This window comes from Myotis myotis, unplaced genomic scaffold (genome assembly GCF_014108235.1).
Source record: "Myotis myotis isolate mMyoMyo1 unplaced genomic scaffold, mMyoMyo1.p scaffold_m19_p_2, whole genome shotgun sequence".
Taxonomy (NCBI): domain Eukaryota; kingdom Metazoa; phylum Chordata; class Mammalia; order Chiroptera; family Vespertilionidae; genus Myotis; species Myotis myotis.
In genome coordinates, this window is record NW_023416324.1 from 19,010,803 (window position 1) to 19,037,259 (window position 26,457).

Genomic DNA, 26,457 nt, shown 5'->3' on the forward strand with positions numbered 1-26,457 from the left:
TTGTCTGGAGGATAAAACCAGGGCTTGAGATAATAAAAAGGCCACGCTGTAAAGTTTGGAGTGGCTGCGTCCAGCCCAGAATGCCAGCCCTAAAACAGTTCTAAAACACATAATCAGCCTCTTGAGCTGAGCCCAGCCCCCTATCCTTCAACTTCACCCTGGTAAGTGACAGCAGCCTCATGTAGACGATGCCCCCTCTGCTGCTGCTTTCTGCGTGGCGTGGTACACAGTAGATACTTAAATCTTTGTTGAATGAAAGGATTAATGAGTGACTGAACAGATGAGCACAGAAACCTGTAGCTGGGAAGGCATGGTGGAAAATGTGGAACAGAGTTCATCCTTTTATTGAAGCGTACAGTTTCACTGAACTTTTGGCTCTGAATGAAAAGGGCATTGGCAGAGGGAGGTGGCAACTGTCCCCTGGGGACTGAAGCCAGGCAGAGTGGTGGGCAAGGGAGGGGTCCAAGCTGAGGAGTGCAGCAGCCTGGCCCAACATGCCCAGAGAGCAGACTGCCCAAACTCCCCGAGCCGGGACAGCCCCAGGTGGCTAGGAGTTGACACACACGACTGTGGGCATGGGGGAGGGGTGGGGGGGATGGGGGGGATGCAAGCCCCTGGTCCCTTGGGCACATCTTTTTCACGCTTGGTCAGAATCCACTTTGGAGAAACTGGCTTCATTTGATAGGACTGAGCGGGTTCGGGGACACAGGTGCTCATAGTAAAACGCTGATGAACACTTACGTTGGGGCACAGAAGGGAAAGATAGAGGCTGGAGCTCAGCCGATCACAATGACTGGCATCTCCTGCTCCTGCTGCAAGGCTGTGCCACTTACATGCTCAGGGCTGAAAGGATATGTAACTTCCAGTCCTCTCCTACGTCAAGCCCAGGACCCCACTCTTTGGTGGCTATGACACAGGGGTCCCGACCCTCTTGGCGAACAGCGCTGTATCAGGAGGAGCAGGAAAAGGAGAGCGGCCCACATGCTTCTCCCACTCCAAAGAGCCAGGAGAGGTGCCCCAGTGCACGCCACTCTCTACAGATGGGCTGGGTCAGAGCATCCGAGAAGCGGTCATGGTGACGAAGTCCTCGAAGCTGAGCCGAACGTTGCCCTGCATAGCTGTGTCCTTCTCCCGGAAGGCCTCGGTCAGCACCTGCAGCTGGGTGCACACCTGGATGAAGCGGTCTAGCTGCATGGCGGGGTTGGCGGAGCGCGGGCAGTAGCGGGAGACCAGGAGCTGGCTGAACTGGGGGCTCAAGTTGTAGCCCATTTGGGACAGAGCTGGAGAGGAGGGGCACACAGAGCAGACACAAAAACCCATCGTGAGCACTGCCATCGGCCAGCTCCACAGAGCACAGCACTTCAGGGGACTTTGAGGGATCAAGCACCGAAGGAGGAGAGGACAGAAGTCCCAAGGGTCTGTCCAGGACGGCAGCAGCACAGCAGGGGCTCTGCCTGGACGCTCCCTTAGCTGGAAGGCCTCGTCCCTTTCTCTGAATCTCCATTACGATCTGTCAGTCAGGGGCTCCTGGGGCCCCAGAATGACACCAGGCCACCCACGCTCAGCTCTGACTCGTCCGCGTTACAGAAGGAAGTCTGAGCCCCTAGGACCACTTGGCCGGTGCGACCAGCAGAGGCAGCACAGCACAGGGTGCCAAGGACCTGCTCGGGAGTCAAAACAGCCCCTCGGCAAGTTACTTAACCTTGCTAGTCCTCTGACTTACCATCTCTAAATGAGAACAATACTTACCTGTCAGTTTCAGTAAGGATGAAAGGAGATCATCCATCCTTCCTTCCTTCCTCCCTCCCTCCCTCCCTCCCTCCCTCCCTTCCTTCCTTCCTCTCTGCATAACCTACTGCCCCAGGCTAGCCTCACCTCTCCTTTGGCTATGTGGGCCGAGTATGCTGCCTACACCATGCCTCAGTTTTCTCATCCATAAAAGGATAATCAAAAGGGACCCTTCATCTAAGGGGTGGTGGTGGGGGGTGGGGTGGGGAAGAGAGAGATAATAAACAGTACCTAGCACATGAGGAGAATGAATAATATAACATGTTGAAAGTACATATTACAGTGCTTAGCCAGCATTCATTCAATAACTACTAGTTGGCTGTGATAACATCACCCTTACCAATATTTACTCTGCAAAGGAGTAGGTGATCAGTATAGGCCATCTTCTCTCCCTTCTGCCAGGGTGCAGATATGGTGAGCTCCGCCCCTCCCCGCCACAGAACTCCTTAATAGGACTGAACTCCACAGCCAGGGCAAGGGGCTGGGTTCTCTGGGGATCCCTTTCCCCCTCTCAGGTGGCAAAGCTGCCTGTCAGGTTCTCATCAGACCACTAACACCCTTCCTCTACTGCAGTGGTTGCCAACCTTTCAGACCTCACGGACCACCAGCTGGCGACTGCTGCTCTAGAGTCAGAACTGGAACCAGACCTGGAACTGTGGCCGCTGGTCATCTTACCCAACTGCAGCATTGAGTGGTCTGGGCCCGAGTGGGGAAGGTAACTGCCTCCTGGCAGAGCCAGCAACAGAAGCCACCTTTCTGAGCCCCTATACAGGGCTCTTCCCATTCCGCACGCTAGAGACGAGAGCGCAAAGAGCCACACACACCACATCCTGGTTTCACAGGACCCTGGGCTACTACATTCCCATCCCCTGTGGGCTGGGCCTGTCTCACCTGGCACTGCCAGGAGTGCCATCATCAGGAGTCCAGCCCTGACCCTGGACCCAGCTGTTCCCTTGCCCTGGGTCTTGGCTCAAAGTCGCAGCCAGGCCACAGAAGGGGAGGAGTAAGTCTGTGCTGAGGGCTACATTTAGCAGGGCAGTGGCCATTGGCAGTCAGAGGCTAGAGAAAAGGCCCTGCTCTGCGGGGGAGGGAAGAGAACACGGCACTCACCTTGCTGCAGCTCTGTGTAGCTGATGGAGCCCGAGCGGTCTCGGTCGTACTGCTGGAAGAGGTTCTTCCAGTGCTGGATGAACTTCCACAGGGCTGAGAAGCCGTGGACGTCAATGCGGCCTGCCTTGGTCTTATCGAACATGTCTTAGGGAGACAGGGAAAAAGGGAAGGAAGGCTTCAGGGCTGAGGGCCAGGGGTCCTCAGGCAGCCCTTCTCCTCAGGCTGGATGGAGTAGGAGACTCCACAGAACCACAGGCCCAAGGCCCAGATGCCTCTACCCACGACTTACCTTCATCAGGTGCCACAGCAGCCCCCGCCCTGGCCGCCCTTCCAGAACTGCATTCTCTCTGCAGGCAGATGACCCCTCCCTGCCATCTCCTACCAGGGCATGGATCCCATTCTGAAGAATGGGAAATGGAGTGAGCCTGTGACTCAGCAGGGCCTAGGACTCGAGAAAAGATCTCAGGGGAAGAGCTCTCAGTCTAGGAGATCACTCCTTGAACCCAGTTTTCTGTCTGAAATCCCCCCTGGCTAAACGACTTTTCCGAGAATGGTCACCCACCCACCTACTGTCAGACATCGGGTGGCTCTGCCCCGAGCCTGCGCCCACAGGGAAGGGCTGGTACTCACTTATCATCATGAGGCATGTCTCGTCATTGAATGTGGACCAGTTGGAGTTGACCAGGGCCTGCTTCAGCTCCTTGACAGAGATGTAGCCACTGTGATCGGAGTCCACGGACTGGAACCAGGAGTACGCCTCAGGATCCACATTGGGAGGGGCGCCACCTGCAGGAAGGGGTGCAAATCAGGGAGTCAAACGAAGGTCTCGAGGCCAATCACAGAAATGCTGGTAAGAGCCAGTCTAAGTGCCTTCCTGTCTAGGGGTTCTCTTATCCACAAAGATCTAAGGGGACCTACTCCTTCTCTTTTATGGCCCTGCTCACTCCACTGTGTACATGTTTTTAAACCACCTTCCTGGTTAGACTTGGAGCAACCTCTGGGCAGGAGCCTAACTCATCTGAATCCCCAGGGGCTAGCACAGAGGCAGGCACAGAAAGGTAAAGTGCTCAATTCATGCCAAGTAGGCCTCAATGTAACAGCACTCCAGACCCAAAGGCCTTTCCAACCTCCTCACCTGAATTGCTTCTTCCTTCCGTCAACCCAAGACCCTCAGAGTCTCAGGCCCCAGCCCCCATTTTATAGGCCCTGGTTATTTAAATTCTCTGTGTAGCAGTTTTCTTATCTGTAAAATGAGGCCACAATAGCATTTACTTCATAAATTATGAAGATATAATTATATGAAAACCCTTATACCAGCGCCTGCTACAAGCTAAGCACTATGTGACTGCAGCGTATTAGTGTTGTGTGTGTCTGCTGGGAGTATGTACCCTAAGTAGCTTTGTGTGTCTGTCAGTAGAGGGAGGAAAGGATCACTCACTTGAAGAGACATGTGGAGTGAGCTGGAGAGTAGGGGAAAGGATGATAGATGAAAGTAGAGAAGCACAGACTACCTTAGGAAAGGCCAGAGTGACACAGTACTGCTAAACCTAATGACTTAACTGGCCACAAAAAGGGCCCCTTCGCACAGGCAGTATCAGAGACAGCCACGGGCCCTTCTGGAGCACAGAAACCACCACCCAGTCCCAAAGATGAGGCCAGGCTTGCCTGACGGAGGGACTATCTAGCTTCCTTGAATGGGAAACTAGGCAGCCCCACCATCCTTCCTAAAACAGCAGCTTTGCCATGGGGAGTGAGGGCCACAGCCCCCAGAGGGACAGTCTCTGTAACAGGTGGTCCCTGCAGTTTGCACAGAAGAGCCCGGGCTCTGAAAGCAAAGAGCTCTGACCCTTACTAGTTTGTGCGACTTCAGACTAACTGTTTCCTTTTTTCAGACCTACTTCCCGAGGTGGTTGTGATGATAAAACCAGATAACAGCAACAGAAAGTTTTAGCAAAAGGCCTGGAATGTGTGCAGTCCCATTTCCACGAGGAAGGAATACCCAGTAAACTGGATCTGACAGGATGACAGAGCTGTTACAGGGAGAAGAAAAGACACAGAGGCACAGAGTACGTTCAGAGTACTCCGAGGGGTCCTGGGTTGATGGGAGGGAGAAGCAATTCAGGTGAGGAGGCTGGAAAGGCCCTTTGGGTTTGGAGTGCCATCCGGGTATTTCCAGTGGGCGGTGGGGCACCTTTACTGGTCAACCCTGTCTTACAGAGCAGTGGTGCTCCAACCTGAGATCCCGGACTCAGTGGGGCTGAGGCGGGGCTTCCGGTGGAGTCCCATTCTTTTTGCAGGTGATATATGGATCACACTTTAGAGCACTGCTCCAGGAGGCCACTAGCCGCACTGCAGAGGAGGCAATGGTGGGTGGCCGGCTGGGTGAAGAGTTGCAGAAAGAGCAGCTAAGAGCCTAAGGCACATCTTTCCTTTCTTCTGCAGCCCCAGAGATTATCTCTGGCCTCAGGCCCTGGAGGGATAAGCCTCCAATATAAGGTTTCCCTACAATGACCTCATGTAGGCTCAGAGACAAGATTTTGAAAGGATGAGGAAATCCACCATGAAGCTGCTGAGCTAAAAGCAAATGGCCAGAAGCTCTGGGCTCTGCCCAGATAAACGCCACAGCTCAGTGTTTAGAACCCCATGGTCTGAACATCCCCTCAGAGGCTCCTGCCTGGGTACATCTGTTAAGATGCTGCAGCTTCCCAGCAATGCCATTCCCAGGAGGCCCTTCAGGTGCACCAGACGGGTTCCAGGCTGCCTTGGTCTCCTGGGAAGAGCATATGGTGAAGAGGCTATGAGTGTGGGAGGAAACCAGGGACTGGGAATTCACCTCTCCTGGCCCCTGAGACCACTCAGAAATCTTCACTGAGCCTGAAACCCTCACCCAAGATTCTCTGCCTCCACTGAATAGCCAAGGCCCCTTTCCCTCCCCATGTTGTCCAGTACCTCACCTTTAGTATCTCTGCTCTTTATCCCTCCCCTAACTCATCCCACCATCTGCCTGCCTCAGCATCTGTCAAAGGTATGGCCCTTGCCATATCTGCTATCACATTAAATGCTGACACCTCTTTGCTAAGAATGTCTCAGTACAAGTCCTCTCAGAGAATATTGCTTATTAAGCCCTTCCCATATGCCAGACACTGTGCTCATGTTTACCTGCACATTCTTATTTTATCCTTATTAACAATGTTCTGAGGGACACTCGCCCATTTTACAGATGTCAACACTAAGGCTTAAAGAGGTAAAGTAATCTGGTCAGGTCAGTAGGTTGTCTGATCTCAAAACCCAAGCGTTCAACAGCTACACTACCTTGCCTTTCTACATATTGTAGTCAGTCTCCCACAGAAATGGGGCTTCTCCCCATGAGGCTGTATTATCTCCAATTATTTGCTCACCTATGCCCTGCCCCCACCGCCTCCCCTGTAAGAGCATTGTCCATCCTCTCCACTGCCTGGTGGCTTGCAGAGCCCCTCCATGAGGAGTATCCACTCCCATCTTATTGGTAAGAGGCTGGACCAGGGGGTGTGGTTTGGCCAAGAGAGCGGAGTGGGAGATATAAAGTACTTGAAAGCAGAGACTTTAAGAGGTATCACGCATTCCTGTGACTCTCCTGCTCTTTTTTATCTGCAACAAGAACAAATCTCCAATAACGGCTGTTCCTCCAGCCTGGAGCCTGGAAAGAAAAGACACGTGGGGCAGACTCTCAGCAGCCAAGCCCACAGCTCTGACATGTAAGCAAGCGTAAATGAGGGTGAGCAAGCAACAGAAAGCAACGTTTGCTGCTGTGGCCAGAGAGATGGAGTTGTTGTTACCACAGCAAAGCTGACTACAACACTTCTATTCTGCTGATGCACGCTGAAGCTAGAAGCAAGATGCTGGGCTGCCTTCACATCCACAGGAAGGACAAGAATGGGCCCTGGGTAACTGAAAACAAGGTCAGAGGCATCTGGAGCCCCAAATCCCTACTTACCTGGAGGAGGTCCCTGTCCATAAGGCGCAGGAGGCGGGGCACCGTAGGAATTTGGAGGTGGCTGACCATAGGGGGTCCCTGAGGCTGCACCACCATAGGGTCCTCCTGGAGCTCCAGAGGGGAGGCCCCCAGGGTTGGGGTATCCATAAGGCCCTCCAGGGGCAGGACCTCCTCCATAACCACCACCAGGGGGTACCCCGCTGCCATATTGCCCTCCACCAGGGTAGCAGCTACTTGGAAGGGCTCCAGGCGCTTGTTCTCCAGCTGCTGAGGAGGCCTGTAAGAAGAGCAAGGTACCAGTCTGAAAACCACTAACATAAGAAAAAAAAGTTCTAACAACAGTGTTGGGCATAAAGAAAATGATCAATAAATCATTATTAAATTATTATTATTATCATCATCATCAGAAAAGCCCTGTGCAGTAAACTCAGGCGGAGATATAAAGGAGAGTGACAAGTTCTAAAGGAGCTCACAGTTAGCAGGAGAGGCATGGAAATCCTCTCCGTAACACCTAACACCTAATGAACCAGCATAAGGAAATAGGTGTTTAAAATGGACGCAGAAGTCATGTACCATGGATCACAAATGAGATGGTGAAATCAAGGAGGGTTTCCCTAAGAAAGCAGCATTTGAACTGAGACTTAAAAATGAAAATGATTCCCAAGAGAGTTGGAGAGGCATGGTCACCCAATTTACTAGTAACCTCTTCAGCCAAAACTGGGGAAGGGACTTGTTCATATCACACTACTAGAGGCCCGGTGCATGAAATCGTGCATGGGTAGGGTTCCCTAGGCCTGGCCGGCGATCAGGGCCAATCTGTAGGGCAACCAGCAGGGCAATGCGGGGGAGGGAGGCCCGTTGGCACTGACCTTGGCCAGTCTGGTGTTGCCTGCTCACCAGCTCCACCCCCCACCACTGCCACAGGTCGCCTCCCTCTGCAGGATGGCCAGCGGGGTGATGGGGGGGAGGGCCCCCACTGGCACCCGCCTTAGCTGGCCTGGGGCCTGCGGGCTGGGGCAGCTCCTTTGTTGAGCGTCTGCCCCCTGGTGGTCAGCATGTATCATAGCAACCGGTAGTTCCACCATTCGGTCGATTTGCATATTAGGCTTTTATTATATAGGATGAGTTGAAGGTAGAGGCGGAGCTAGATCACTCCCCACCCACACCCAAACCCAAAGACTCTCACTGCTCCTGCTACAGCATTCTTTCCTTAAGCAATAGGGAACAAGATTCCAGGGTAGGATAGAAAAGGGGGTGGGGACTGTGCAAAGTCTGGGCACACCCAAAGATCAGGCTGGACACCAAGCCAGGAAGTAGCTGCTCCACAATAAGCCCTATGAACAAAGCCATAAACTGCATCTGGCATAGGGCACCCTCAGAAATGCCCTGAGGCCAACAAAGCAGGGGCTGCCAGACAGGTCTTCTGGCCTTCCCTATCACATTCTAGGGGCCCAGTGCAGCCTGGCAGCAACTGAACCCTTTCCTTTCCGCCTTGCATTAAAGCCCTCATGGGTACAGTTTACAAAGCACTTTCACATACACACAAATGCTCCTGGCAGAATCCTGTCAACAATCCTTGCCACGACCTGCACGGCGGGTTCAGGAGGGACTGCAGGAGGGCCAATGCACAATGAAGTCACTATTCAAGAAATAAGTTTTAAACATGGGGCCAGGTGGAACTTCTTTTGGGAGAGGAACCACGAATCTTAGTCTTGCCTTTTTTATTCAGCTTGGTCATACAATTGCTTTTAGTAAAGCATGTAGGCAAAGCACATAGTAAGCAGATAGTATCGAAGGTCGGTAGAAGTCATTAAACATTTACTCAAAGATTATCAGGTCAGGGAATGCTTCCAGACACCGCAATCTCAGCAAGAGCAATCTGTGCTGCCATCAGCCCTGCTGATGCCCAAGGTTTATGGGCTTCCAAATTCCTTGTTGCACTTTCATGCCAATGCTGCTATGCGGTGGTCTCTGGCATCTCCCTTTTGTTTTCTTAATAAATCTTGAAAAGTGTATGCCGTCTGTAGGGCTTGAGTCTTTTTGAGACTTTTCATTCACATTTGCAGCCTAAAAATAAACACACAAACCCAAGAATAAGAAAGACAATAGTGCCCTGACCGGTTTGGCTCAGTGGATAGAGCATCAGCCTGTGGACTGAAGGGTCCCAAGTTCGATTCCAGTCAACGGCATGTACCTGGGTTGCAGGCACATCCCCAGTGGGAGGTGTGCAGGAGGCAGCTGGTCAATGTTTCTCTCTCATCGATGTTTCTAACTCTCTATCCCTCTCCCTTCCTCTCTGTAAAAAAATATTTTTTTTAAAAAATAAAAGTACATATGTGATTCATGTTATATTTCTTTAAAAAAAAAAAAAAAAGGAAGACAATAGTGGTTATGCTAAAAGGTAAATGTAGAGAGATCCAATGAAAAGGATTGAATTTTTCCATGTCCATTTTAAATTGTTGCCAGGCATCTAAGGAACTAGTTTGTAAGTTTGCCTGGGATAATTGTGCAATATGTTGTTGTAATTCTAAAATATCAAGGGTTGTGTTACCTTTACCCTAAGTACCAAGAAGGTGATTTTTCACTGATTCCCAAGGGTGTAAGGTGCTGTTATAGGGAAAGGGGGTCACACAAATCTGGGAAAAATTATGTAGGGACATTCTTTGCTCTTAGCTGTGGATTTTATCACTCATTCGTAGAACTGTAGATTTTAGTGCCGATAATTCTATTTCAAATTGACTGTCAATTCTTTTTTTTGGACAAGGTCTTAGTTATATCTTTCTTAACTTGTTGTACGAACTGAAAAGTTTGAACAGTTTGTACCATGGATGCAGCAGCAATTCCCACAGAAGTAAGTAACAATACTAGAGCAAAGAGTCCTGCAATTAACATGCCAAGGAATTTTTTTTTGTCATTTTAAGATTTTTACTAGGTCATGTAACAGTTGGTAGGTTTGATGAGATTCCCAAGGCTCGGTTAGGTTAGTAGGAACCCAAGCGAAAGCGGGTTGTCTTAATATCATGAGGGAATCCTTTCGATAGGTGGCATTAACACAATGGGATAGTGTGCAGCCTGTGCATGATACCTTATACCAGTGGTCGGCAAACTGCAGCTCGACAAACCGCAGCTCGCGAGCCACATGCAGTTCTTTGGCCCCTTCAGTGTGGCTCTTCCACAAAATACCAACTTCTGCGCATGGGCCAGGAAGTTTCAATTGCACTGTATGTGCGCCCGCACATGGTATTTTGTGGAAGAGCCACACTGAAGGGGCCAAAGAGCCGCATGTGGCTTGCGAGCCGCGGTTTGCTGACCACAGCCTTATACAATTAACTTGCATTAAGGCACACCTGGATGGGGCCTGAGAGGAGTACAAAAAGATCAGATACACAGGTGGTGGCCAATACTGTCTTATTGGGAGTTCCCCATAAGATCTAAGTATGAGTAGAGTGATTTAAGCTAGAGTGATAACTGTACCATTCTATAGGTGCAAGTGCAGCAGCTAATTTCCAGTATGTGTTTTGTAGGGGCCAATGATCATGTTGTAACTGAGATCCAACAAATCCTCCTCCATGCCATGAGGTGGAGTGATTAGATTCAACCTATAGGTAGGACACAGTCCCTTTCCATTTTAAGGTGTGATTGCTACTATATGCAGACCCATGGGGACACCAATTCACAAAGGAAAAACTATTATTAAGATTGCTGTTGGTGGGGTAGGCACTATAACAGTCTTGCCAATTAATTTCTTCCCCTGTGGGGTACCAGTTATAAAAATTTTTACATAATGGGGGGATATCTTAATAATGTTACATTTTCTGTACCTCTTCTGGGGCAACCAGGGATAGTAGATGTATGTGGGCTTTTGCCCCCCCGCCCCCACTTCCTTTGGTGTCCATGCTAACCAAAGACCTCTCTTTAATTCTACACACAAAGGTGCAGTAGTTTCTTTGTCATACAAAAGGGAAGCTGTGTGGTGACACCCGTATAATTATAGTTTGCCCAGATACTTCGTTGTCCTATCTGTGGTCCCCTGGGATGAACAAGGTGCTTGATATTACTGGTGACTATACTAGGCGGGAGATCAGCCCAAGTGAGGGGTCTCATCCATGGAGGGTCAGGAACATAAGTCTACTACAATTCCCCATGTACCCCTACTAGTTTTACCGCACAACTGATGACTGCTAGTGTGGCAAGGAAAACATTCTCAGGTGTTCTTGGGATTCTTGTATCCTCACAGACTTGCTCAGCTTTATGAATTGTCTTCTTCACCATCCCCCATGTCATTTCCAGACTGTCTCTTGTCTGCTTCGTTCGCCTCGCACTCCTTATCTTCTGCACGAGGTTTGGGGTTAGTGCTACTTGGGGGCAGGGTGTTTGATTGTCTGCGGCCACGGGTACAGGTTGAGTTGGTACAGGTTGAGGAGGTACAGGTTGAGGAGGTACAGGTTGAGGAGGTATAGGTTGAGGTTCTGGGTGCAAGGTCTTCAATAGTTTGGTCAGTTCCTCCCGTGGATCCATGTTGAAGTTTGATGTTCCTTGCAGGAATCCACACAGGCTTGGAGGAGTTTCCTGGAAATACACAAGCATATTCTCGACCAAATGTTAACAAAGGGTCAGGACCCTTCCATAAATCAGACTCAGGATCCTTCCACCTGACAAAGCCTTTTTCCTTTGGCTCATCACAACACCAGTGTAGCTTCATTAGGGTCTTACCATGAACATTACAAGTGAAAAAATTTAAGGTAATTAAGGTTTGGTGTAGTCTACCTACAGGAGATTTCTCTAGTATTTCCCCTTTTTGTTTTTCAAGTTGGGATTTTAGCCACTGATGTTGGTGTTCTATAATTGCCTGTTCTTGGGAGTTGTATGCTATTTCTGTAATGTGTTGAATTTTTCATTTTGTATAAAATTGCTGGAAATGACAGCTTGTGTATGCAGGTCCATTGTCAGTTTTAATAATTTTTGGAATTCCCATGACAGCAAAAGAAGTTAGGCAATGATTAATGATTTGTTTTGCCATTTTCCCTGTAGATGTGGTGGCCCAAAGGACCTTTAAAAAGGTTTCTACAGAGACATGCAATGCCCCAAGACATCCAAAAGGAATATAATGCATTACATTCATGTGTCAGATATGTTCCCTCTTCAATTCTCAAGGGTTAATTTCTGTATTAGGCCCTTGAGGCAGATGTAACATACAAGTGGGACATTCCTTGATAATTTGTTTATCCTGCTGTCGAGTGATTGAGAATTATTTAGATAACTAGAGGCCTGGTGCACAAAAATTTGTGCACTCAGGGGTAGGGGGTCCCTCAGCCCAGCCTGTGCCCTTTCGCAGCCCGGCAGCCCTCGGGGGATGTCCACTTGCCAGCGGGGAGCAGGCCTAAGCTGCAGTCAGACATCCTTAGCGCTGCTGAACAGGCAGGAGAGGCTCCCACCACCACCGCTGTACTGGCAGCCATCAGCCTGGCTTGTGGCTGAGCAGAGCTCCCCCCTGTGAGAGCGCACTGACCACCAGAGGGCAGCTCCTGCATTGAGCATCTGCCCCCTGGTGGTCAGTGTGTGTCATAGTGACCAGTCATTCCCAGTCTTTCTGCTGTTAGGGTCAGTTTGCATATTACCCTTTTACTATATAGGATAGAGGCCTGGTGCACGGGTGGGGGCTGGCTGGTTTGCCCTGAAGGGTGTCCCAGATCAGGGTGGGGGTCCTGCTTGGGTGCCTGGCCAGCCTGGGTGAGGGGCTGATGGCTGTTTGCAGCTGGTCACACCCCCTTCAGGGTGGGGGTCCCCACTGGGGTGCTTGGCCAGTCTGGGTGAGGGGCTGAGGGCCGTTTTCAGGCTGGCGGGCTACTGAAGCTCCCAGCCTCTTTTTTTTTTTTTTTTAATCCTGGGATTTATTTACCTTCTATAGCTGTCACTGGAGCTGAGAGCAGGCTCCAGTTCTGAGGCCATGGCTCACTGAAAGCAGGTATCTGGGTTTAGCTTCTATAATTGAAACTCTGTTGCCATCACTGGCGCTCTAAGCTCTGAGCCCGCTGCCGGCTGAAAGCAGGTATCTGGGGTTTGTTTAGCTTCTATAATTGAAACATCGTTGCATTCAGAGCTCAGAGCCAGGCTGCGGTAGGCGGGGAACCTTGGCTTCCTCCATCACTGGAGCAAGCAAGCCTCATGTTCGCTTCAGCTGCGTGGCTGCCGGCCGCCATCTTTGTTGGCAGTTAATTTGCATATCCTGCTGATTAGCCAATGTTTGTCTATTATTAGATAGGATATTTTGGCAGGCTGATGTAAAAGCTGATGAGATTCTGTGGCTTGCTGTAATGAAATGACTAACTGATTGGCATATGCATTTCTTTTGTTAATTGACCAGGCAGGGTGATATGAGCCCTGATATCCTGTTTAATAAAAGGGCAATATGCAAATTGACCCTAATGGCAGAACGACCAGTCACTATGATGTGCATTGACCACCAGGGGGCAGATGCTCAACACAGGGGCTGCCCCCTGGTGGTCAGTACGCTTCCACAGGGGGAGCGCTGCTCAGGCAGAAGCCAGCTCATGGCTGGCCAGCGCAGCATCTCCTGCCTCCTCGACAGCCCTAAGGATGTCCAACTAATGGCTTAGGCCCACTCCCTAAGCCATTAGTCAGACATCCCCAAGAGCTCCTGGGCTCCCAGAGGGATGTCTGACTGCCAGCTTAGGCCTGATCTCCCCCCCCAGGGAGCGGGCCTAAGCCAGCAGGTGGACATCCCCCGAAGGGTCGTGGACTGCAAAAGGGCGCAGGCCGAGCTAAGGGACCTGCGCCCCCCCCCCCACCCCGCCCAAGTGCACGAATTTTCATGCACCAGGCCTCTAGTGAGTAATATAAAAGGGATATTGTCTTTGCTGTACAATTTGCTGTACTGTTTAAATAGTACAGACTTTAATCGAGCATTTTCAATTTTGCTTACTAGGCCAGAAGCATAGGCCGAATTAGAAATATTGAGAGGCTTCTGAAATTTTGCAATGCAGCCTTGATAGCCTTTAATTCAATTCTTTGTACAGAAGTGTGACTAGTGTGGATGACTTGGTCTGACTTTTTTGTATGATAAGCAGCCTTACCATTACAGGAACCATCAGTAAAAATAGTTAATGCTTCAGGAATGGGTTCCTGTCTAGTATTTTTTGGTATAATAATGGGGTGTAATATAAAAATTGTAGTAATTTGTCTTTTAGTAGATGACAACTAAGTTCCCCTGAATATTCATTTATTCCAATTTGCAAATTTAAATCAGTCTGAACTAAGGTTTCTAACTGCTTCCAGGTAAGGGGAGGATAAATGTACTGGGGCTTTTCTTCTTTAAGCTGCCTGCAGTGCTTTTGGAGTTGAGGTCTTAATTGAGCCATGAGTTCTATATATGTAACCACAGTTTTAGAGGTTTGATGCCCTAGGTCCGTGGTTGGCAAACCGCGGCTCGCGAGCCACCTGCGGCTCTTTGGCCCCTTCAGTGTGGCTCTTCCACAAAATACCACGTGGGGGCGTGCACATACAGTGCGATTGAAACTTCGTGGCCCATGCGCAGAAGTCGGTATTTTGTGGAAGAGCCACACTGAAGGGTCCAAAGAGCCGCATGTGGCTCGCGAGCTGCTGTTTGCCAAGCCGCAGTTTGCCAACCACTGCCCTAGGTGAATTTACTTAATAATAGCAGGAGAGTCCTTATTTTGGAAGATGACTCAAGTGGGACTGTTTATAGTAATATTAATCTGTCCTAACACAGGCAACTTAGGCTGTACCCGTGCTACTTGGGCTGAGGATATTGCCTGTTTAATTTTTAGTAACTACTCCATAGCTTTATCTGCCAACATTTGGGGCGAGGAAAGATCACAGTTACCCCTAGGTATATTGAATAAATTTGTCATTGTTTTCTGTAGAGATTCTTAGATAAGGTCTTAACCAATTAATGTCCTTTAATAATTTCTGAAAGTCATTCAGGGTTTTAAGGCAATTTTTTTTGTATTTCTACCTTTTGAGGCTTAATATATTGGTTTTTAATTATGGTTCCTAAGTATTTGAAGGGCGTTTCTCTTTGTACCTTTTCTGGAGCAATTTTTAAGCCCTATTTAGAGAGTTTTTTTCTTTATTTCAGTGGTCACCAACCTTTCAGACGTTGGTGACTGCTGCTTAAATTGGGTAAACATTGCTAAAGTCTGCTTTTCCTGTGGGCTTGCCAAGAGCAAGTCGTCCATGTAATGGATAATGTAATGCTGGGGATATTTGCCTTTTAATGGTTGAATAGCTTGAGCAATGTATTTTTGACACAAGGTGGGGCTATTGGCCATGCCTTGAGGCAAAACTTTCCATTGATATTTTTTCATAGGCTTTACATTGTTAATGGATGGTACGGAAAAGGCGTATTTTTGTTTATCTTGAGGTGCCAAGGGAATGGTGAAAAAATAATTCTTGAGATTTACTACTATATAAGAGACCAATTTAGAGGTATTTGTGAAGGCGCTGGGAGTCCAGGCTGTAAAGCTCCTATGGTGTGTATAGTAGTGTTAACTGCTTTAAGAACATGAAACAACCGCCACTTTCCCATCGCCGTCTTAGGTATTGTCAATATAGGAGTATTCCAAGGACTATTGGTAGGCTCTATGTGGCCACCCTTCAGTTGTTCCTGTATTAATTCATGAATATGCCCTGATTTTTTCTTGGTTAGTGGCCACTGATCTATTCAAATAGGTTTATTATCTTTTTTATTGTATAGGATTAGCATGAGGGTGAGGAGATTGATTAATGGCCATTCCTAAAAAGGTTGATATTCTACTTCTTGTCTTCCTGGGTTCCCTTTGGCCTGAATGGGTTTTCTAATCCCCTGATTATTTTTCCCTAAACCTTGACCAGCTTGATATTCCATCTGAGTTATTAACTGCTATTCCTTGCCGGTAACAATACACGCTTATAAACCCTCCAAAACATCCGGCCCCATAAGTTGACTGAAGTTCCAGAGACTATATAGGGCTGAAACCATTCTGTTTATCTTTTCTTATTTTGCCATTTTAACACTGCAGTACTACGTTGAGTATTATCAGGAATTATGACCCCTGTAATAGACCCCATAGTTTCTACTATAGACCAATTTGGAAGCCAGAATTCTTTACTAATAACACTGACATTAGCTCCAGTGTCTACTAAACTCTTAGTTTTTCTTTTATTTTTAAATTAATTATAGGATGGGTTTTACTAATTTCATGTATTTAATAGATATTTGAGCTTCCAAATTTTGTGTTCCTCTTTTTCTATTTATAGCCTTACCTTGCCGAATATAAGGTCTGAGTAGGAGCTGAGCAATTCTTTGTCCTGGGGTAACTTGCATAATCTGTTTGCATTCTAGTATTACCTTGATTTTTCCCTTATAATTTGAATTTATGACTCCAGGCAAAACAGTCCTTTCAGTGTTTCCATTTCTTCCTAAGACTAATCCTAACGCTCCTGGTGGTAAGGGCCCCCAATTCCCATAGGAACAGCTTGCCGAGCTATGTCAGGGGTCCGAGTGACTGCTACTGTGTTGCTGAGATTAAGGCCTGCATTCCCCGGAGTGGCTTGGATGAAGGAATTCACTGTGGGCCTTGCAGGGCATAAACCACCTGTTGTTGCTGGGGCTGGAGAAAGCCCCTTTGGCCATTTCCCTGCTGGCCACGCCCTATGCCTTGATGTAAGGGCTGCCCATTTCTATGGAATTTAGATCTACATCGATTAGCCCAGTGATTTTCTTTCTGACATTAGGACACAAGGAGGGTGCAGCTGCTTTGTTCCAAGCGGGAGGTGGAATGCGCACGCCTTTCCTCTGTTGTCCGCCACCCTGAGTCCTTTCTGGCTGCCTACGTTCCTTTTGGAAGTGTCCTGGCTTCCCACGATTAAAACATTTTTTACTCCTCACTGTTACAGCGGCAGCTAGTAAATTTGCATTAAAAGTGCTTGATTCTACATCCTGACATGCTTGAATCATTTCTGTAATGGTACCACTTTTTCTTAGAGGTGTCAGACATTTTTTACAATCAGCATTGGCATTTTCATAAGCTAATTGCCAAATCAAGATGTCTCCTATTACATGCTGTATTTGCCGTCTCACTACTCGAGTAAGGTGAGCCACAAAATCAGAAAATGATTCTGTGGTCCCTGCATACACTTAATAAAAGCTCCCTCAGGATCCCCTTTAGCTGGTAAAGCCCACCAGGCCTTTCTTCCACAAAGTTTAATCTGCTCTTAAGCTTGCTGCACATACCCTCGCTGATTTTGCAAGTCACTGTATTGTCCTGGTCCTGCTAACATTTCACAAGTTATTTGGACATTCTGCCCTCGATTGGTACGAGCCTGCTCTTGACATCTCTCTAAAAATCCTCCCTTCCGTAGCAAGTAGTCTCCTCCATCTCGGGCTGCATGAGCCAAAGCGTACCAATAGAAAGGAGGCAGGAATGCATCAGGAACGTTAGTCACGATTTCTCCAGTAAAGGGAGCGGCAGGACCATTTTGTACTATGCTTTCACGCAAAGCCTTTATCATTTTAAAGTCAAATTTGTCATGCTGTCTTAGTATTTAATTTGAATTATGTGGGTTAGCTACCTCTATAACAAGAAAAGCAAGTCTCTCCTCCACCGTCATGTCCCTTAACCCCTCTCGGATAGCTTTCTGAACAGCTGATTCTATTAGCGGTGAATCAATATTTCAGGATCAGGACACAGAGGTGGAGGAAGACATGAAAGCCATTCCTCCAGTTTTTCTTTCTGCTCCTCTGTAGGAGCAGAGGGTGTAAGGGGAGAGGCCCAGCCTCCTTTGCCTCTCTAAGAGGTTCCAGCAAGTGCAATACCATGCTCCACAAGGAGAAACAATCTGGGGGCAAGTTTTTCCCCTGCTGATGAGCTCTCTTCAAGTTCTGTCCTACTCTTTCGCAACACTCTACATCTAACGTGCCCTCATCAGGACACCAGGGATTATGTTCTATGATGATATGCACAAACTAATAGAGTACGTTCTGACACCTTAATTCCCTTTTCCTTGAGCATGCAAGCCAACAGTCTACAATAATGTTTTTCCCCTTTACTCGAATTCTGCCCCATAATGGCCTGGCTAATTTCAGAAAAGCCCCCGTTCACTTACGGTTGTGACTCCACAGCTGGCACAGGCTTGTGTGTTCAGTGAGCTTCCACTTCACTTCGTTCCCCTCAGGCGAACCTTCTCAAGTACCTGTTCAGGTGCCACTTGCCATGACCTGCACAGTGGGTTTAGGAGGGACTGCAGGAGGGCCAATGCACAATGAAGATACTACTCAAGAAATAAGTTTTAACCAGGGGGGCCAGGTGGAACTTCTTTTGGGAGAGGAACGATGAGTCCTAGTCTTGACTGTTTTTATTCAGCTTGGTCATACAATTGCTTTTAGTAAAGCATGTAGGCAGAGCACATAGTAAGCAGATAGTATCGAAGGTCGGTAGAGGCCAGTAAACATTTACTCCAAGATTATCAGGTCAGGAAATGCTTCCAGACACCACAATCTCAGCAAGAGCAATCTGTGCTGGCATCAGCCCTGCTGACACCCAAGGTTTATGGGCTTCCAAATTCCTTGTTGCACTTTCATGCCAATGCTGCTATGCGGTGGTCTTCGGCAAATCCTCTAACAGAAAGAAGGAAGAAACTAGTAGGCTCATTTTTAGATGAAGAAATTCAGGTGCACAACTGTTGAAAGACTTCATTTAGCAAACATTTACAGAGTGATGACATTATGCTAGGCCTGGGGGCACAAAACTATATAGGGTCTGTCCTCAAGGAGCCCACAGATAACTATGATAGTCTGATCAATACCACCAGAAAAATCTACTTAAACGCTACCAAGAAGGCATGAGCTGAGGAATTTTGTTCTGTTTGTCAAACGATAAATGGGCAATAAGATGAAAAATTCATGAAGTGGTTCAAGGAAGTCTTCCTGGAGGAGGCAGGTATAATATTGAAGCTGGCAGTGAAGGATGCATAGGCCTTCTCCAAAAGGAAGGCAGAAAAGGACATTCCAGACAGAAGGAAGAAGAGAGACAAAGGCACAGGTACAGATCTATGAGCAAGCATGGATTGGTCAAGGAGCAGGCTAAAAAGCAGGGGGCAGAGGCAAGAACTGAGAGGTAGGCTCTTTATACACCTCTCCTGCAGCACTTCAGTTAGCTGATGAGTTATTGGTATCTTAAGAGTATTTTCTGTTTCTGTCTCCTCCGTGCAACAGGGAGCTCCCCAGGGGCCGACAGTGGAACTCATTCATCACGGTACCTCAGGATCCAGCACAGTGCCTGGCACCTGCAAGCCCCCATAAAAATCTAAACAAATGACTACTACCCTGAAGAGTTTGGGCTTTATGCTGGAGGAAACAGAGCACCATAGAAGGGTTTCCAGTGGGAAGGAACAAGATCAGAGCCTTGTTTGGAGAATTAACCAGCGGCGGTGTGGAGGATGAGCTAGCGGGGAAGGCAGAAGCTAAGAGAGGGGAGGCAGTAGGCTAAGCCCCAGGCTGGCAGGGCTTGGGCCAGATAGCAGGCTTGGAGACTGAGAGAACAGGATGAATTCTGAAGCTATTTCAGAGACAGACTAGACATGACTTGGTAACTAATTAGTTTAGGGAAGAGCTGGAGGGAGGAGAGAGGAAAGGAAAATGCTTGGAATGACAGAGATTTCTAGCTGCACAAAAATATGAAGTGGCGCCACCAACTGAGGCAGAATCCAGGCTGGAAAAGAGGTTCCCAGGGTCATCAAGTTGTCAGTAAAGGTCTGAATCAGAAATGAAAACCAGAATCCCTGACTCCATGCCGTCAACCTTTTTAAAAGTTTTCCCAAGAGCATTTCATGCTGATAAACACAAGATCGTGAAAGGTGGGGGGCGGACAGGAGACAGTTCAGTAACCATGGTTTCCAAAGCATCACAGAAATGGGTGGGAGAGGGGCAATTAACATTTTATTGAGGCTCTGCTAAATGCTTCCAGTTCAATTGGCTCTCACTGACCCTCAGTCCTGTAAGAGTAGTTTCATTCCCTAAGAAAGCAGCATTATCTCCATTTTACAGATGAGAAAATTAAGGTGCAGAGAGTTTAATACTGTGCCTGTGGTGCTGCAGCTAAAACAGGTGATTTGGGATTCTCATCAGGATCTGCATGACTCCACTACACTACTCTCTTCAATAAATGTGTGGGCATCTACCATGTGCCGATGCCAGGGATTGTCCTAAATGCATCTGTCAAATGTGATGGATTTCTACTGTAGAAGAGGGTTTAGGGGGAAGGGTTGGATTAGTACTCTTTCAGAGGTTTCAAGCGCAGGAATCAGGGAGATGCAGAAGAATCTTATTCTTTTTGCACCCCAGTTCCTAGACCTAATTTGAGAGCCACACTCTTGTAAGAAATCCCAAAGACCCTACAGTCCAACCTTTCAGTCAATCTTGGAATCTGTCTGTATTCCTGCAAGTGGTGGGAGCTCACACCCCAAATAATCCGCTCAGAAAGTCCTCTATTTCCTTTTGGCTCTGAAGGCTCATGCTTCTACATCCAAGATTCTTGTGAAGCTTGGAAGGGTCAAAGGTTGATCCATGCGGAGTCCTGATGGGGAAGAGAGTAGGCTGCATTGCCAAGGCAAGTCTGTTCTCCAGGGCTATCTCTCAAGTGCCTGCTGGAGGAGGCTAGAGCCTATTCTAAGGGGTTAAACCAAGCATGTCAAACTCAAAGGCTAACATGGGCCAAATAAACAAGGTTTAAGTTTATGTGGGCCACAAAAAAAAGCTTCAATTTTCATAGAAATGTAGGTTTATTTCGATAGAGATACGCTGAATACAAAAGGCTGAAATAAGTGAGTAATCATTAACATAAAATAATAGAATATTTTAGTAAAAATTAATATTTTTCTTGAACGTTAACTTACCAGACACTGAATAACTGCACAAATTAATAAGCAAATAAACCTATTTTTCTTGTTCTCTAAAAGCAAAATATTTCCTGTTGCACACACCAAACAACTCAGTACAAGATTAATGAGATGTCAATCTTCTGCTAAAATATTCACTGCTAGTATCCGTGGAGAGAAATGGTGCGCCTGTGCGTAAGGGAAATGAATGCAACACGATTATAGTAATCTGTCATTAGCGAACATTGTAGTTCATTATTAATAATTATGTATAACAGGATATTGTAAAAATTAAGTTACAAAACTTTTATTAAAATGTTTCTTACATGCCATTATATTGGCTGGGCCACAAAAATATTTGTTGTGGGCCGCAAGCGGCCCGCGGGCAGAGTTTGACATGCTTGGGTTAAACAATCGTGAGACAGGAGTGGCTCAGACATTCACCAGCAGAGCCTCCTAAAATATTTAAAGTCCAGAAATCTGCAGCCAATAAACAGTGAGCCAGGAAGTGTCCCAAGATTTCAATTACCATGTCTGAGCTGACAGTCCACATGTTCCACCTTTCCCTCCAGCTTCATTTCACCTGAGCTGCAGACCTAGGTATCCAACAACCTCCTGGACCTTCCCTCCAAATCTATTCCTCTGTGTTCCCATCTCAGTGAGTGGGAGACCCTAGTGCCTGCCTGGGCACCTCCTCTTTCCTCCCCTCCGACACCAAGTTTCCTCAACTCTACCTCCCAAATGCTTCTCAAACCATTTTCACCAGGTCACTGTTTTCTCTAACCTAGATTAGTTCAATAGCTTTGAAACTGGTCTCCCTGCCTCCAGTCCCTCCTGCTTCAACCCATTCCCACAGTGCTCCATGGTAATAGCTCCAAAGCACAAATGGGAGAAAACGCTTCAGCAGTTCCCTCACGACTCTTAGGACCAAGTCCACACTCCTCAAAAAGGTATCTGATCCTTGCTTACCTTTCTCATTTCATTTCTTACCCCTTGCTCCCTCTTCACAGCACATGGACTAATCTCCTTAAATTCCTCCAAAATACTGGGCTCTCACCTGCTTCCTGGCCTTGGAGCATATATTCCCTCTACTGGAATACCATGCATGTCTTCATCCAGCTAACTCCTGCCGGAGATTCAATGTGGGGCTTAAATGCCACCTCCTTTAGGAAACCGTCCTCCCCTGGAGACTGAGTTTAGGTATCCCAGCTGTGCTGTCCTATACCTTACACTTACTCCCATTTAATACTTAGTACACTGTCTGTACAATTCATCTATCTGTGTCCCTTTCCACGCGGAGTAATTACTATACCAAAACACCGTATCAGGCACTTTACATGGATTAGCTCATTACAACCCCCTTTTAAAGAAGGGGAACCAAGCCTCACACTTTTCCAGGAACTTCCTGCAAGCAACAGGCAGAGCAAGGATTTGAAGCCAAATCTCTCTGGCCTCAGAGACCAAGCTCTAAGCATTGAAACCCATCAGGCTGGCTACTCCACAGGTCCAAAGGGTACTTGAGTTTTACTACTCAAACACATAGTCATGCTTGAGGAAGTGGAAAATTAGTTTTGACTCCTAATAATAAGCTGGAACCCTCCAGGGTTATGTACCAGGTGGAGGGGAAGTGGCGCTATGCTTTTGGATGCTTTAAAACAACCCATTTCCTTTCCTGGGACACCATGGACCAGGAGCTGAAGAGGTAGACAAGGGTATGATGGGGAAACAAAAGCACTTCTTCTTCTATTCCAGGCATGTTTCTCTGTACTCCTTTTCAATATTTCACTGAGCATAGGCCCAGGCAGCATGACATGATTAACAACAATCGCAGCAGCAAGAACTGTGCCACCATGCGCTGGCACACACTACGTGTTAGCAATGTGCCAAGCTTCTGTAGGTTTTATCATACTTCATCCTCATTTCAGTCCTATGAAGTATTAGTCCTCTCTTTTTACAAGTAGGAAACGGAGGCTCCAAGCCCTTAGATAAATTTGTCCAAGGGCATATAACTATTAAGTAGTAGAATTAGAATTCTAGCCTCGTTCTGTCCAACCTGGAAGTTCAGGCTCTTAAATTCTATGTCACTTCCTCAAGGACACATACAAATGACCTCCAAAAGCTTATTAAAACGTAAGGCACTTCCGAGTTGCACAACAGGTCTATGGCGGAACCCAAGGTGTGCTTTTTTTAACAAGCTCCCTGGTGATTCTGATGCAGACCATCCACTGAAAAACAATGCACCATGACAATGTTTACCCAAACCAGGTTTCTCAGAATACTATTAAAAAAAAAAAAAAAAAGACTACACATTAAAAAAGGGGGGGGGGGGTCCCCATGGTTAAGTAAACTTAAGAAATACTGAGATGCCCTGTGGTGAAACTGTTCAGCTCTATTTAACAGAGTATTCTGTGAACTTATTTAACCGCAGAATCTTCCTCCATTAGCAATACCTATTAACATTTCACAAGACTCAGAAGATAGAATGGAGCTTGGGAAACAACTGCTAGGCTATAGTACTTCCTCCTAACTGCGGCCCATGCCGGCTACGTATGCAATGAAAGGAGTTTCCGTTCTAGCCCTGGCCTCATCCCCTCGCTTGCTTGCTATGTATGACCTTGGACAAGCCGCTTAACTCCTCCGGGCTGGTTCCTCGGCTATAAACTGGGGATGAGACTCCCTGCTAGTATGCCTCCCAGGTCGCCATGATTGAGAGAACGGAGATCCAAATAGCGTGTGCAAAAACTGCACGGGCTGCACTCCCTCGGCGGGTTCTTGTCCCATCTTTTGGCATGTTAACTAGACCCCACTGAGCACTCTGTAATACCCCGTATGGCCTAGTTTAACCATTTTTTTCCTGCATGGGTTTTATCTCCTAAATGAGTGTGATCTTGGGTAACTCAGGAGCCCTCTCCGGGCTGTTTTCTCCTTTTAAAATGAAGGGACTATTTTGAGGGTCCTCCCAGCACTGGCCTTCGAGGAGTCCAGTAAAAATCAAAACGCGAAAAGGTAACGCCCGTTACACTCTTGGTGGTGCCAAATGGCTTACAAGCATCCCTTCGTTCCTCTTCAGAATGGCTCTACCAGTGTCGGGGAGAGCCTGTTACTTGGCCCTCTTTTACCGAGTAGGAAGCTTCGGCTCCGGCAGGCACAACACCGCACTCGGGGGAACCTTCCTGCCTCCCAACTGTACCCCCTCTGTCAGCCCTTCTCCCAGCCAACCAAGGGCGGCGGCCACAGCCTCGCCTGGCCGGGTGCTCGTGGCTGGATCAAGAAGGGCTGGCAGGCGGAGAAGCAGCATTTGCTGACAGCTCCAGGGTCTGCTGCCCCACTGCCTGGCGACTTCGGGGAAGTGTGTCTTCTCTGCGTTTCATTTTTCCCGGGTCTGAAACGGAGGCGTTGGACCAAGTACCAAGTAGTCAAACAAGCTCACGTATGGAGGCAACCAAAACCAAAGATTCTCCTGATTATTCGGATGCAATACGTCCGGGGTGTGCTTTTATCCGACGCCCCAAATGATACCGACGGACCAGTGCTCTAAACGCGGCGCTGGCGCCCACGACCCCGCCCGGCACCCTGCGGGAGCTCCGGGAAAGCGCGCGGCCCGGGCCAAGCCCAGCCTGAGTCTGGGCGGGGGGGTTGGGGGGGCCCAGGTCCCCAAAGCCTCGCGAGCGCGACGTGCAGTTCTGCGTAACGTGAGACCGGCGCAACCGACCATCGCTTTTCCCTTCTCATCCACGCGAGACCTCGCTAAAGTCAACCTCAGCATAGGAAGGGCACGGAGAAACAGGAGAGAAAGCACAGCTGGGTTTGGGGGCCCCTGCCTGGATTCGTTCGCTCCTCAGAAACTCACCTGCCCGTAGGGATAGCCTGCCATGTCGATTCCGACGTAACCAGTCGGAGAGGGGTCGGACTTCCGGTGTCAAACCGCTCCCTGGGGACATACCCACACTTTTGATTGGATGGTGCGCCTGTCCATCCTGGGCGCAGAGGTCGACGGAAGTGACGCCATTGGGCGGTGGTCGGAGGCCTCCCAAAGAGGCGGGAGGAGTTAAAGGTCGGAGGGGGGGTTCCGGAACGTTGTTCGCTCGCTGTTGTGGCGTTGTTCCTCTCTTTCCTGCGGTAGAGTAGGCTCCAGGGTAGTCGGACCCGGGTATTTAGTGAGAAGCTTGAGTTAGGTGTTGCGGCGGTGGCCATGTTTTAACCTGGCAAACTGGAGACATCACAGTAACTAGTTCCTGTGTCACTCCAAGTTTCCGCCCGAGGTGTGGTTTGGCGGTTACCATGACAACAGGGAACGGAGGCCACTTGGGAAGGATAAAGGCAATGGCCGCAGTACTTCGCTCTAATGTCCAGACGCCACGAGTCAATTAGTAGCATTGGAGTTGGGTGTGTGGTCTTTGTGGAAAGGAAAATCCCCCATAATGGGAGAGGAAAATTAGATGAATAGTCTCTTCTTTCATAAGTGGGGAAACAGGTCCGAAGAGGCAGTGAGTTAGGGGCAGAGTATGGCCTAGAACTGGGGTCAGTGTGTCAACAGATGACCATTGACTCCAATTCAACACCAACAAGAATCCCAGTTTAGGGTGCAGTGAAGAAGGAAACTTTATTCAGTGCAAAACAGCTAAGCTGCAATACAGCATGGCTGTGAAAACTGCAGAGCTGTAGAGCTGTAGAACAGTCCTGGGGCTGGCCCTCCTCTGGCTAGAAGGCTCTGTTCTGCTCCTTGACTCCAGTCACCCCAATCTACTCAGTCTAGTGGGTATTCTAGCTCAGCCACGGGAACATTCACATCCTTCATTTCTGAGGGGAGAAACTGAGCTCCTAGAGCCAGCGGGGAGCCGGCTTGTGTAGCCAGAAGTCCCTGCCCCTGGTTCCTGATTGGTCCATCCTCATGCAAATGAGGGCTCCAAATTTTCACGTTTGATTGGTCTAAAAGGCACTGTCCCGATTGATCAGAATAGAGTTACTCTGATTCAGGGGAGCCACACAGCTCTGGTTGGATGGGGAAACCCTCAATCCTTTTGGTTGAAATAGGATTCTAGGAAACGTTTATGAGGGCTGGCTTTCTAACTGTATGACCTTGGGATGGCAGAAATGCAGTACAGGCAGGCAGTTCAGTGCAGGCCTCTCTCTGAAGTGCAGTTTGCATAAGAGGCCCCTGTGCAGAAATGGCTACTAGGCTCTGCTTTTTAAAATGAGTCCAGTTAGCCTCCGGGAGCCCTTATCTTAGTAGGTGTCTTCTTTTTTTTTTTTTTAAACAGAGTTCACAAATGGATACCTAATTCTCAGCAGGGAAGTCTTGACTGGTCCCTAAAGCAGGTCAAATCCTGGTTACAAAGTGACTTTATAGTCCTGTACTTACTTACCACTTGGTGGTTCAGGCTCTACACTTCTTAGCACACTTATCTGATTAATTTGTTAAATTCTTCCATGTGGGCACAGATTGTGTCTGGGTTTGCTTCTCATTATATCCCCAGTACCTAACACAGTACCTGACACTATATTTTTAAAACAATAAACAAGTGAATATATTATCAGATGTTATCCATTCCAGCCCATCTATCTAGCCAGGCGCTTTCTAAAATCACAGTGCTGATTATGTTGCTTGCCCACTGGACAGCCTACAGTGGCTCCTCTTCATCCCAGGGGTGGGGAACTTTTTTTTCTACCAAGGGCCAGTTGGATACTAA

At 48.1% G+C, this 26,457-nt stretch overlaps 1 protein-coding gene across 4 annotated transcripts; it reads right to left on the reverse strand.

Annotated features, from left to right (window-relative positions):
• Positions 1–301: 301 nt before the first annotated feature.
• PEF1 (penta-EF-hand domain containing 1) lies at positions 302–24,773 on the reverse strand. Of its 4 annotated transcripts, XM_036349560.1 has the most exons (7): positions 24,618–24,652; positions 17,999–18,110; positions 11,036–11,440; positions 6,872–7,148; positions 3,529–3,684; positions 2,899–3,042; positions 302–1,280 (listed from the first exon to the last, which is right to left on the reverse strand). In XM_036349560.1, exons 3-7 carry the CDS (start codon positions 11,387–11,389, stop codon positions 1,051–1,053), a joined length of 1,161 nt encoding a protein of 386 aa, XP_036205453.1. In that variant the 5' UTR covers positions 11,390–11,440; positions 17,999–18,110; positions 24,618–24,652; the 3' UTR covers positions 302–1,050. The 4 variants fall into 4 exon arrangements, with proteins under 4 accessions (XP_036205453.1, XP_036205454.1, XP_036205455.1 ...); XM_036349561.1 differs by lacking the exon at positions 24,618–24,652 and having other exon boundaries at positions 17,999–18,127; XM_036349562.1 differs by lacking the exons at positions 11,036–11,440; positions 17,999–18,110 and having other exon boundaries at positions 24,618–24,773.
• Between the last annotated feature and the right edge of the window lie 1,684 nt (positions 24,774–26,457).